We start from the raw sequence: 13419 nt of genomic DNA, 5'->3' as shown, positions 1-13419 counted from the left end.
TATGTTGACATTTTGAAGGATAATGTAAAGAAATTGGCTGCCAGTCTAGCTTTAGGTCGCTACTGGGTCTTCCGGCAAGACAATGACCCAAAGTATACATCCAAGTTGGTCCAAAACTTTTTGAAGAACACCGGAATCAAGGTGCTAGAGTGGCCCTGTCAGAGCCCAGATCTCAATCCTATTGAGAATCTGTGGCAGGAGCTCAAGGTTAATGTCCATGCTCGAAAACCACGCAATCTGGGTGAGTTGGAACAATTTGCCATGGAGGAATGGGCTAAGATCCCTCGAGAGACATGTGCGAACCTAGTTAGGAGTTACCATAAGAGGTTGTTGTCAGTTATGAGTCAGAAAGGTTACGCTATTGACTATTAATTGTCAAAGGGCTAATAATTTTGGCCTTGTCATTTTTGTTTTTTCTCGTTTCAATTCAGCGCATCAGTAAAGTATCTTAATCAAGCTTAGTGGAGATTTTGTCTTTGTTCTTTTGGAAGCAATTAAACTATAAACACTTTTGGTTATGGTCATTTCCATGGAAAAGTTAAGGGTTTTGTTTAATTTCATAAAGGGGGGCTAATAATGTTGACCTTAACTGTATTTGCCAAAGGTGGCCCATATTTGTTTTGTGATATTTGGGCCATATTCACCATTTACCACACGGGCCACTTCAGGGTGACATCCAGATTACGTTGCCGAGAGCACCGCATCTTTGCCAAAAAAGGCCCATATTTGATTTGGCGTATTTGGGCCACATTTGCTATTATATATGTGGGCCACTTCCAAGGCCGGATTAAAGTAATATGGGCCCCGGGGTTATGAGTTTTTCAAGCCCCCCCCCCCCCCAACAATCACTTAAGACTGCAGTTTTGTTTTATGACACGATGAGATTTTTGATGATGGATATGTCTAAGTGAGTAATGGCAAATAATAGAACAGTCTGGTAAGTTCGGAAGATTACTTCAATGTACTGTATTTGAGATGGTTTGGACATGTGTGGAGGAGAGATGCTGGGTATATTGGGAGGATGCTGAATGTGGAGCTGCCAGGAAAGAGAAAAAGAGGAAGGCCAAAGAGGTTTATGGATGTGGTGAGGGAAGATGTGCAGGTGGCTGGTGTGACAGAGGAAGATACAGAAGACAGGAAGAAATGGAAACAGATGATCCGCTGTGGCGACCCCTAACGGGAGCAGCCGAAAGTAGTAGTAGTAGACTGTAATGCAGAATTTAAAACCAGGAAAAGATAACACTTATGCCATATCACAAAATCTAAGGCGTCACTTGCATGTCTGGGCATCTGCACGCAGGGAGCGGAGGATGGAACGGGCGACATTCAACCAATGATAAGGATGCACTGCATTGCCTAGGTGCAAGTTTTGAAAAAATAATTCATTCAATTTTGAATTGTCTGTTAGCCCACCACTAACATTTAAGTCTCGTCTCGTCTCGTCAACGAAAGTAAAAATAGATTTAGTTTTTATTTTCAAAGATCAGTTTTTGTGACGTCAGTGTCATGGGGAAAAAGGTCGTTAACACATATTTTTCATCAAACATTTCGTTAACGAAATCAACACTGCCATAAAGCACTTGTTGCAAATTAAACACATTGGTTTGGCATTTGGAGATGGCGATGAAATAAACAAGTTGCCAGTGTGTGTGGAATAATGTGAGCAGCATGAATTCATGATACATCCTGGCTGCATTAATTCATGCATTAAATCATCACGAGTCATACATTAGTGAAGCGTTTTATTAAGTATATGATTAGTTGTACCCTTATTATAATGTGTCCCAGCACATTGATGCTAATGCTAGGCAGCTAAGCTGGGACGGATGGTTATGGTAGCTAATGTTAACCAGCTTACAGCTCAAATTCATGACTATCTGGAATTGCGCATAATAATTGCTTTGCTAAATCCGCTAAGACCTAGCTTGCTAGATACCTAACCTGTAGAAGCAGGTGGCAATTCCACCGGTGTCCTTGACGTCGTTGTGGTTTCACTTGAGCAGTTTTCAGCCTCGGAGTCGGGGCTTGCAGCTCTGAAATATCCAGTCAGTTTGGGGATTTTTCTTAATAACTGTGACTCCTGCTGCTCTTTCTCTCTTTGGTTTTTCCTTTTTTGAGCTCCACTTTCACATTTCTTGTTTCCAGACGGTTTTTTTTTTCCAGAGAGCAAGTTTCAAGCAGCAAGCAAGATGAGTGGTAACGTTATTGTATACAGTTGAAAAACAGCAAGTCATTCAATTGGACAATAATGACAGCCTTGACAGGCACATCATAAGTGTGATTGGTAGCCTAATGTCACTGTCAGACCCGTCAATCAACGGGTCTGACATTGTGATTTGTCAGATATTAAGCACCTTGCCCTCAAGGGCGACCAGTGGCTGCCACACACACACACACACACACACACACACATCAGTCGGGAGTACAGACACAGAAGACCCTGAACCTCGTGGGCCCCCTCACATTGTCCAGCCCCGGGGCTTGAGCCCCGGTAAGCCCTTGCATTAATACGGGCTTGGCCTCTATCGGCTCGCATCCATTTTGTCAGGGCCAGAAGAAGGCCGTCAGTTCCGCATCACTGCCTGAAGTGGCCCACATCCGGATGCTATCTGGGTTGAGCAAATCAGGTGTTCCTATCTCCAAGACCTCCATCTGAAGAGTCACCTTATCTATGGAAGGTACCACCCTTTTGGCCTCTGCAGTCCACTGCCTGTCAGCCAAAATGGAGAACGGCTGTCTTAGGAAGACGAGGATGTCACCCGAGAGTTTAGGCGAACTTTCAAATTGTTCCTTGGAAGTTTTCTGTCAGGCCCGTCACAAAATGCTTCATCACTGGATCCTTCTGCATTTTGTTCCTCTTGCAGTGCTCCTGCAGATGTGGAAAGTGCAATTTGTCCGCGATTCTTGCCTTGTAATTGCAGATTAAGGTGATTTAGGTGAGACATGATGTCACAAAAAAATAACATGCCATCATGTTATAGTCACTTAAAAACCTCTGATATTCTTGGGCTTTTTGGCTCCACAGTCCAGATAAAAATGCCAAGCTCATCACGCAGGTCGCACACCCTCTGCAACACACAGTCTTTGCTCAGCCAGCGAACATCATTATGCAGTAAAAGATCCTTGTGTTCCGCTGACATTTCCTCCAGCAATTCTCTGAAAAGGCGATGTTGCAGACTAGAACTCTAGCGAACGAAATTTACCACACAGTTTAGGGCACAACACTGATTTGTGAATAATGCTATGAAATGCTGAGTGCTGGATTAACAGCGGCAAGCCTGTTTACCAAGCCCTTGTGTTGGCTCACCATTGAAGGAGCCCCATCAGTGACAAAGGTCACAATTTTGCTCACATCCAAGCCAATCTTCTCGAACAACTGTGTTAATTCATGAAGATGATTTCCCCAGTTGTGCACCCAGACAGGAAATCAGGCTGTTTTTGACCCTCAACGCATCCTGTCAGCTCGGTAGAGAGCCCCCCCCACCGATTGAGAGAGAAAGACAGCGTGTGAAATCCTGTGTGAAATTCATTGTCCTGCTCTGAGGATCATGGGGATGCTGGAGCCTATTCAAGCAGTCATTGGGCGGCAGGCGGGGTGACACCCTGGACAGGCCGCCAGGCCATCACAGGGCTGACACACACACACACACACACACACACACACACACACACACACACACACAAACATTCATTCCTAGGGACAATTTAGTACCACCAATTCACCTGACTTACATATCTTTGGACTGTGGGAGGAAACCGGAGCCCCCGGAGGAAACCCACACAGACACGGGGAGAACATGCAAACTCCACACAGAGGACGACCCGGGATGAATCACCAAGGTGGGACTACCCCGGGGCTCAAACCCAGGACCTTCCTTCTGTGAAGCGACCGCGCTATCCACTGCGCCACCATTTGTGTGAAATCACTGAGCTAAAAAAAAAAACTCTGTTTGATAAATAAGAGAGAACAAGTTATAAAGTCTAACTAGACTATCGGTTGTTTTTTTTAAAAAATTTTTTTTAAGGTTTTGAACTTTTTTGTCACGTGCAAGGGTTGTGTTTTTTTTTTTGTTTTTTTTTCTTACTCTGGAAGCTCAAATGATTTCACCCACTCCCTTTCTCTCTCAATCGGTATTTTTTTTTTAAAATGGCGCTCTCTCCCGAGCTGATGGGATGCCATGAGGGTCAAAAACAGCCTGACTTGTGATGCGTTAACCCTTTAGTGCCCAAATACTTTTATGTGGGTTACACCAAGAAAGCAACTCTTCCCGAAAGGTCTTCTCATCAAAAAATCTTGTGAACACAGATGCACTTATCGGTTCGGTCACAGGACAAGTCTATGGCTAGTGATATGGCTTTTGCTTTTTTCAAATTGGTGAGTAGATTGGGAAAACACGCCTCCGCTAAAAGTTCTGCTCTTCTTCTTGTTGTGTGTTCTTATGCACCGAATAGCAGTTCAGCGTATCTGGCCTTCTTGGAGTCTCTGGGTGGTGTCCTGGATAGGGCTCCACCTCGGGACTCTACAGTTCTGCTGGGAGACTTCAACACTCACATGGGCAACAATGGAGAAACCTGGGGGTGCTTGATCGGGAGGAACGGCCTCCCTGATCTGAACCCAAGTGGTGCCTTGTTATTGGACTTCTGTGCGAGTCATGGATTGGCACCATATTCAAACATAAGGTAGTTCATAAGTGTACTTGGTACCAGAACACCTTAGGCCGAAGATCGATGATAGACTTTGTGGTCATATCATCAGATCTGCAGCCATATGTTTTGGACACATGGGTGAAGAGAGGAGCAGAGTTGTCAACTGATCACCACCTGGAGGTGAGGTTGATCAGATGGCGGGGAAGGCTGCCGGACAGACCTGGCAAACCCAAACGTGAGGGTGAACTGGGAACGTCTGGCGGAGGCCCCTGTCCATGAGGTCTTCAACTCCCATCTCCGGAAGAAGTTCTCGTGTATCCCAAGGGAGGCTGGGGACATGGAGTCTGAGTGGGCCATGTTCAAAGCCTCTATTGTAGATGCGGCAGGCAGAAACTGTGGTCAAAAGGTCATCAGTGCCTGTCGAGGCGGCAACCCAAGCACCTGCTGGTGTACACTGGTGGTGAGGGAAGCCGTCAGGCTGAAGAAGGAGGCCTTTTGGACTTGGTTGGCCCAGGGGTCTCCTGAAGCAGCAGACAGCTACCAGGAGGCCAGAAGGGCAGCTGCTTCGGCGGTCACGAAAGCAAAAACTCGGGTGTGGCAGGAGTTCGGCGAGGCTATGGAGGAGGACTTTCGATTGGACAAGGAAGTTCTGGTAAACCATCCGGTGACTCAGGAAGGGCAAGCAGGGCTTGACTCCGGCTGTGTTTAGCCGGGGAGGGGAGCTGTTGACCCAGACAGGGGATGTTGTCGAGCGGTAGAAAGAACACTTTGAGGAGCTCCTGAACCCGACTAACACATCCTCAGTGGAGGAGGTAGAGTCTGAAGACTCAGGGGAAGCCCCACCCATATCCCTGGCTGAGGTCTCTGAGGTGGTTAAGCTCCTCAGTGGCAAGGCACCGGGTGTAGATGAGATTCGCCCTGAAATGCTGAAGGCTCTGGACATTGTTGGGCTGTCTTGGTTGACACGCCTCTTCAGTGTCACGGGGAGGTCGGGGACAGTACCTGTGGAGTGGCAGACTGTAGTGGTGGTTCCCATATTCAAAAAGGGGGACCGGAGGGTGTGCTCCAATTATTGGGGCATCACATTGCTCAACCTCCCTGGGAAAGTCTATTCTAGGGTGCTCGAAAGGAGGCTCCAACCGATTGACGAACCTCAGATCCAGGAGGAACAATGTGGATTCCGTCCTGGCCGTGGAACAACAGACCAACTCTTTACCCTTGCAGAAGCACTGACGGGGGCATGGGAGTTTGACCAGCCAGTCTACATGTGTTTTGTGGACTTGGAGAAGGCTTACGACCATGTACCCCAGGGCACTCTGTAGGGAGTACTGTGGGAGTATGGGGTACTGGGGCAGTTGCTACAAGCCATCCGATCCTTGTATAACCAAAGTAAGAGCTGTGTCCGCATTCTTGGCACAAAGTCAAACACGTTTTTGGTGGGTGTCGGACTCCGCCAAGGTTGTCCCTTGTCTCCGATTCTGCCATCCAGCAGATGGCAGCTTACTGAAGATATGTCAAAGAACGTAGGTTACATAACAGCATGGGATCATGGGTAGACATATAGCCTATGTGTGTAGCTTTGTATTTGCAAAAAAATTTTTCATGTTGATAATGCTTATGTATAATTGCATATGTACATGCATACATAAGATGGGTTCTACTCCCAGCCTTAAAAACTCACAAACAAGTATTATATATTTTAATAATGCAATTTAATTATTAATTGAGAATAAAAAGAGATGTAAGGATGGAAAGCATGGTACTATATATTTTTTAAACATACACAAAGATGGTAAATATCTTAAGAGTAATGATAAAAAAACACCTGTGTTATATCTGCAATCTCTGTGGCTCTTTGAGGAATGGTCTTACTCATAAGTGGCTCTCCTAAGAAAATTAGTGAGTATTACTGGAGTAGAGCCACTGCTCCTTTGCATTAGAAGGAGCCAGTTGAGATGGTTCGGGCATGTGATTAGGATGCCTCCTGGGCGCCTTCCTTTGGAGGTTTACCGGGCATGGCCAACTGGGAGGAGACCCCAGGGTAGAGCCAGAACTCGCTAGAGAGGCTACATGTCCACTCTGGCCTGGGAACACCTTGGGATCCCCCAGGAGGAGCTGGAGGGCGTTGCTGGGGAGAGGGACGTCTGGAGTGCTCTACTTAGCTTGCTGCAACCATGACCTGACCCCAGAAAAATGACTGAAGATGAGAGGAGATGAGATGAGACGTTTTAATCATCTCAGCATCAGGAATCAGGGACATTTTATTTGTCATTTCACTTCATGTAACTTCCATTATCTTTACTGCTTATCTTGCTCTCAGGGTTGCGGGAATGCTGGAGCCTATTCCAGCAGTCATTGGGCGGCAGGCAGGGAGACACCCTGGACAGGCCGCCAGGCCGTCACAGGGCCAACACACACACACACACACACACACACACACACACACACACACACACACACACACACACACACACACACACACACACACACACACATTCATTCATAAAATATCTCCTTTGTAAACTATAAGTAAAACGTCTTTATTATTCTCCCCCCCCATTAGATGATACCCTTAACATTTATTAGAGGTATTTTTTTTATTTTAACTCCCAACTGTGCCCCAACACCACCCCACTATATGATTTACATAAATTACCTTGTTATATTTTAAATGTACACCATTTCAACAGTGCCCTGGTCCCTAAATACTTTTCAAAACAAGCCCCGGTCCCTTACCATTGGTTGTAATGTTTTGTACCCCACCATTGGTTGCTGTGCATCATAACGACCTACCCCATTGGTTGTTATAGTTTAAATGTTTCCTCATCTGATTGGTTGCTGTCCAACCGAAATTAGGGGTGTGACGCTGGGCAATGTAAACTGTATGTCTTTCTTTTTTGAACCACATTAGCAGCTGATGAGTACGCGACGCACGAAACAGGCCTGTACTGCAATGTATTAAAACTTTATTTTCCTGCATCTGTATTGATATATATATATATATATATGTTTTATATATAATAAGGAATTATTCCTTATTTTAAGGAACGGTTGGCAACCCTAATCCAAACTAAGAACACATAAATCCAAACTAAACTGGAACACACATATCCAGACTGAAACACATATCCAAACTGGAACACATATATCCAAACTAAGAATACATATATCCAAACTGGGACACATATATCCAAAATAAGAACACTTATATCCCAGCTAAATGCATATATCCAAACTAAACACATATATCCAAGCTAAGCAACAAAAAAACACTCTCCAAGAGAATGAACACCAGCCAGGATGACTCAGAACTGCCGGTCTGCATGGGCTAGCAGTTAATTTAGCCTGCCCCGCTTCCACGTCCTGTCAGACTGCCCTCAGTGTTTCCTCTTCGGGCGCAGCTCCGGGTAGGGCCATGGTCACTGAGCCCACTGGATGCAGCAGACCAAGCTCCCCCAGCCAATCCAACACCAGCTCTCCCAGCCAGACACCCTCGACACACCTCCCCGCACTCCACACGACGACACCAAAAACGCAGTCAACGCTAGGCGAGGTCACCACCAGACCGCCCTCGGTGTTATTGGATGTGCCGGTCTGCATGGGCTAGCAGTTAGCTTTACCTGCCCTGCTTCCGCGTCCTGTCAGACCGCCCTCGATGTTTCTTGTTCGGGCGCAGCTCCGGGCAGGGCCGTGGTCCCTGGGCCCACAAGATGCAGCAGACCAAGCTCTCCCAGCCAATCCAGCACCAGCTCTCCCAGCCATCAAATGAAGACACAAATAGACGCAGAGGTGGATGTGGACAAAGGCACTGCATGGGTGAGACCTCCGCAAACGTAAGTTCGCGCCGCCATCTTCCCACATTGGAAGCGGAACAGTGAATTGGATTGGATCAGTGAATGGCTTCTTAGCTTTAGCAAGGGTCCATGAAACATGCAATGATGCAGCTGTTGCAATCTCTTGTGCTTGATTTACAGATAGTAAAAACGGCATGCTTGTATGATGTTATCATATTTGCTATTTTTTAAGTGTCTATCAGCTTTAAGTCTATTAGATACAAAGATACAAGAGATACAAAGGTGGCATGGGTATTGTAGGTGCAGTAAGTGGTTGGGCATTTTTCTTACCAGAAAACGAGCAGGCTTTTGTGGGCCTACACCTTTTGCCATGAGTGATAATCTGCATGCTCTAGTTGGCTACCTTTTTGCATTCGGGGGAACATTGTCATAGTTTTGAGTTCAGGGGGTGTGGGAAACAAACAAATTCAGCCAGTTGCATAACCTAAACAGAATTATTGAAATAATGCACACAAAATCAGCAGAATAGACTGTCAGACCAACAAGAGTCAAATTGGACTGGTGTGACCAGTTACTTTATTTTATTTTATTTTTAGTGGCACTGGGAAGATCTGCAACCATTGGTTGCGGTCCATCCTGTAAAGCATGGCCCTCTGTCCGTCCCGCTTTTCACAACATGGGTGTACACAGATTTTGACGGGTTTTCCATCATTCATCTGGCTGTTTCCATTACTGTTAGACTGATAGGGACAACTAGATTTACCGTAACGATACCTTAATTTAACTTGAAGTGTCTTATTTTGCTTCTTTTTTTTGGTCTTTGCTGCAAATTTGATTACATCTCTTATTGAGTGCAACACAAAACACCATTGTGTTCTTGTGGAGACTTTATTTCCAATAGGTACATGACATATTTTCAACCATACATTTGACCTTGGACTGGCAAACAAGTTCAAACCTTGAAAAAAGTCATCTTTAGTACATTAACATGTTAATCATCTACGTCTTGCATAATTATTGTAGCTCTCTAGAATGACGCAACTTTTTAAAGACTTGTGTTTTTATTATCTTTCAACATGTTTCCCATATTCCTGCTTCTCTAAGTCAATGGACCAGCTGAACTTCCTGATTATCCTGTGGTTGTTGCAGATTTTACAATGTTATCTTCATTTTTAAAATACCATGATGAGGTTTCAGGTCACCAGAAAGTGAGGGTTACTCTACAGGTTCCTGTTGCTAAGACGATCTCTCTCTCTCTCTCTCTCTCTCTCTCTCTCTCTCTCTCTCTCTCTCTCTCTCTCTCTCTCTCTCTCTCTCTCTCTCTCTCTCTCTCTCTCTCTCTCTCTCTCTCTCTCTCTCTCTCTCCTTTGTCTTTCTGTATCTGTCTGTTGTGTTTGGATGCTGTTTATGGGGGCCTGTCTTCTCTCTCGTAGCTTGGGGGAGACCTAGGCGGAGGTGTTGGGGGAAGTCCTGCAGTAAGTTAAGCCCTTCTGTTCAGCCGTCTGCCGCCCAATCTGCATGCTGCATGCTTCTAGACAATAATACTCACTGGAACCCACCAGATTTGACCTTGACCCACCAGAGATGAATGCCCTGTTGACATGTCCCACTTCACTTAGACACATTTCACTTTTAACCTTGCTTGCCTTGGGGGCGTCCAGGTGGCGTGGCGGTCTATTCCGTTGCCCACCAACCCGCCAGTTCGAATCCCTGTGTTACCTCCGACTTGGTCAGGTGTCCCTATAGACACAATTGGCCGTGTCTGCAGGTGGGAAGCTGGATGTGGGTATGTGTCCTGGTCGCTGTACTAGCGCCTCCTCTGGTCAGTCAGGGCATCTGTTCGGGGTGAGGGGGAACTGGGGGGAATAACGTGATCCTCCCATGCGCTACGTCCCCCTGGTGAAACTCCTCACTGTCAGGTGAAAAGAAGCGGCGGGTGACTCCACATGTATCGGAGGAGGCATGTGGTAGTCTGCAGCCCTCCCTGGATCGGCAGAGGGGGTGGAGCAGTGACCGGGATGGCTCGGAAGAGTGGGGTAATTGGTCGGGTACAGTTGGGGAGAAAAGGGGGGGAAATCCAAAAAAAAAAACAAATCTTGCTTGCCTTTGATTAGGAAAAATTAAGCCACAAAGAGTAGAAAAAACTGGTTCAAAAATACTAGGTGAAACTTTGCTTTGTTTATTTTTGGAGGAGTTATAGAAAACTCTTTAAAAAAAAGTTTAAACTAGAATCCACAACGTTGTTGCATTGTACCAGGTCCAGTGGACGTCACCTTACCCAAACGTATGGTTAACATGAGATAATGTTCCTGAATGAGAAAAGTGCAACATGAACCAATGAGAGTGGTGAATTTGTCGTCATGAGTTTTGAGTCTCATGGACAAAATTGCTTTAAACTTCTGACTTTGTTCCATTTTGCCCTGTCTCTCTGATGAACCGGTTTTTGGACCTTTACGTCAGTGAAAACATCCCACCATTAACAGCACATTACATCTTGTCATTGTTTCTTCATTGTGTTTTAAACATACTTAAATTGCTTTCAAACCAGAAATGCTCAGCACCGTGGCCCGGTTGGAAGTGTGCCATGACTCCTGTTTGTTGGCAAACTTTTTGTACTAAGTGCTATACAAACTCAATTTATTGTTATTGTATTATTATTTCTAATGTAGTGTGCAGCTGAGTTCATGTAGTGTACATACTTGACTGAATGATTTGAACTTAAAGTGATCTTAGAAAGACCGCACCAAAAGAATAAATTTAATCTTTGCTCAGTTGCAGGTATTAAATATTTGATAGTCCTTATCTGACGTATCTGCAACAACCACTCCCCAAATGCTTGTCAAAGATGGGAAGATTTAAACTTGAATTATGGATTTCTTTATGATCTCAGATCACTACTTGGTGCTCAGACCTGTTTATTTTATGTCTGTGATTTTGGTATTACCAATTCAGGTGGGACAGAACTTCATCCCCTCATCTGTCCCCAATACATTTGCTCCATCACCAACACCAGCACCTGCGGCTCTCAGCAGCGGTCTAAATGACCTGTTTGAGCTTTCCACAGGCATGGCCATCACCACTGGAGGCTATGTGGCCCCTAAAACAGTAAGTACACACAACATAAGCCCAACATTCATACTAAAATTAAACTTGAAATTCTGTTTAAAAAGTAAATGATGTTTGGTCCACATTCAAGTGCAACTGATGTGTTCAGATATACCCAAACAAACTAAACCTTGTATTTTTTACATTTGTCCTTTTGCTATTTATTACTATGTGTGATGTAGCACTGGAGGGTAGGGTTGGGCATCAAGAACTGTTTCCAAGTTAGAACCTGTTCCAAAATTCCGATTCCAAATGAATCATAAAGACATTTTAATTTCGATTCTGCTTATCGGTTCCTAAGCAAATTTCCTTCCCAGTAGTTTTAGTTTCAGTTCCAGGACCTGGCTATCCGTCTGCGTGACTGCACCTATAGTCATGCGAGTTTGCATGCATGTCTTCCTGTCTCCTAAGCTAAAACACTTGTGCTCTTTCTGGACTGGGCGACGTTGCGCAAAGCAATACATTTTGTTTTTGTTTTGTGGGGAAGATCAATAAGGTGCGAGCACACAAGTGTGATCGGAGCTGTGCACCATCATGGACCGCAGCAAGCACTCAAAAACGGGGCTTCATGTTGTTTGAAAAAACGACGGGTTTGCACAGTGCAACACCTGTGCCAACCTTATTTCATGCAAGGGAGGATGCACTACTAAAATGACAAAACCCCTTCGCCAGCATGGTATACATGTTGAGTGTACCGTGTATGACGTGTTGCGCCGGTCTCCCTCTCCCTCACATGCCTTGTCCTCCTCAGTCTACCCTCAGCCAACAGCCGGCACCTCATCACAGTCGGGAAAGTGAACATTAAATAACGTTTGTCTTGTTCTTTTTTATATATATATATATATATATATATATATATTTATTTCTGATTTTTCCCTTTTTCTCTCAATTTAGTGGCCAATCGCTCCCCATTCTTAGTTCAAACACCCACCCTCATACTGCATGCTTTGGCCAGTCGGCAGTCTCGAAGGAGACGCCTCGCCACTTTCACAACAAGGCGAATCCAGGCCGAACCACTGCTTTTTCCGACACACAGAGATGCATTCATGTGACGAACACAAGCCGACTCCACCCTCCTCCCGAAGACAGCGTTGCCAATTATTGCTGCTTCATGGAATCCGGCCATAGTCGGATCTGACGAGACCGAGGCGTGAACCCCAGTCCCCGGTGGGCAACTGCATCAACACAAAGCCGATGCTTAGACGGCTACACCACGACGGACCCACATTTGTCTTATTCTTAACAGCGAGACAGCAAACTAGTTATACTTGATCAAATTGCTTAAAACTGCATCAAATTTGTGCAAATACTGTAATGTCTTTTTTTGTAGATGAACATTCACACAGACGTTCCTAGCTACTTCTCTCTCATCAATACCCACATGGGCTGCAACTGTCAATTAATTGCTTTTTAGACTGTTGCTGTATTATCATTTTGGCGGGTTTCCATGTTACAGTTACATTACAGTGACTGAAAAAAGTAATTAATGGATTATTACCGAATCATATAATTTGATTACAGTAACCAAATTAAACTTTATGAAATTAATTTACATATAAATTATTATACTCATTCATCCATTCATTCATTTATTATCCAAACTGCTTATCCTTACTCAGGGTCATGGGGATGCTGGAGCCCATCCCAGCAGTATTTGGGCGGCAAGTGGGGAGACACCCTGGACAGGCTGCCAGACCATCACAGGGCTAGATAGTGTGTGAGAGAGTGTAGCTGAGAACTATGGCCTACACGCCCTCTGTATTATGAATTATGGCCGTGTAGGCCATAATTCTCAACTACACTACATAATTCTCAGCTACACTCACACACGCTATCAAACCATTATAGTCATATTCAATCATATTCATATTCA

General features: G+C 45.0%; 1 protein-coding gene across 2 annotated transcripts in view; it reads left to right on the top strand.

The window, feature by feature from the left end:
* Positions 1–13419, top strand: part of LOC130117335 (AP-1 complex subunit beta-1) — a 111707-nt gene that overhangs the window by 56066 nt on the left and 42222 nt on the right. For both annotated transcript variants that reach the window (XM_056285551.1, XM_056285550.1), the window contains exons 15-16: positions 9875–9916; positions 11394–11546. In XM_056285551.1, the coding sequence (XP_056141526.1) occupies positions 9875–9916; positions 11394–11546 (195 nt within the window). The remainder of the gene's footprint in view (positions 1–9874; positions 9917–11393; positions 11547–13419) is intronic.

Source organism: Lampris incognitus, chromosome 8 (genome assembly GCF_029633865.1).
Source record: "Lampris incognitus isolate fLamInc1 chromosome 8, fLamInc1.hap2, whole genome shotgun sequence".
Taxonomy (NCBI): Eukaryota; Metazoa; Chordata; class Actinopteri; order Lampriformes; family Lampridae; genus Lampris; species Lampris incognitus.
Note: the sequence above shows the minus strand (reverse complement) of the source record. Positions and strands in the feature narration are given on the sequence as shown.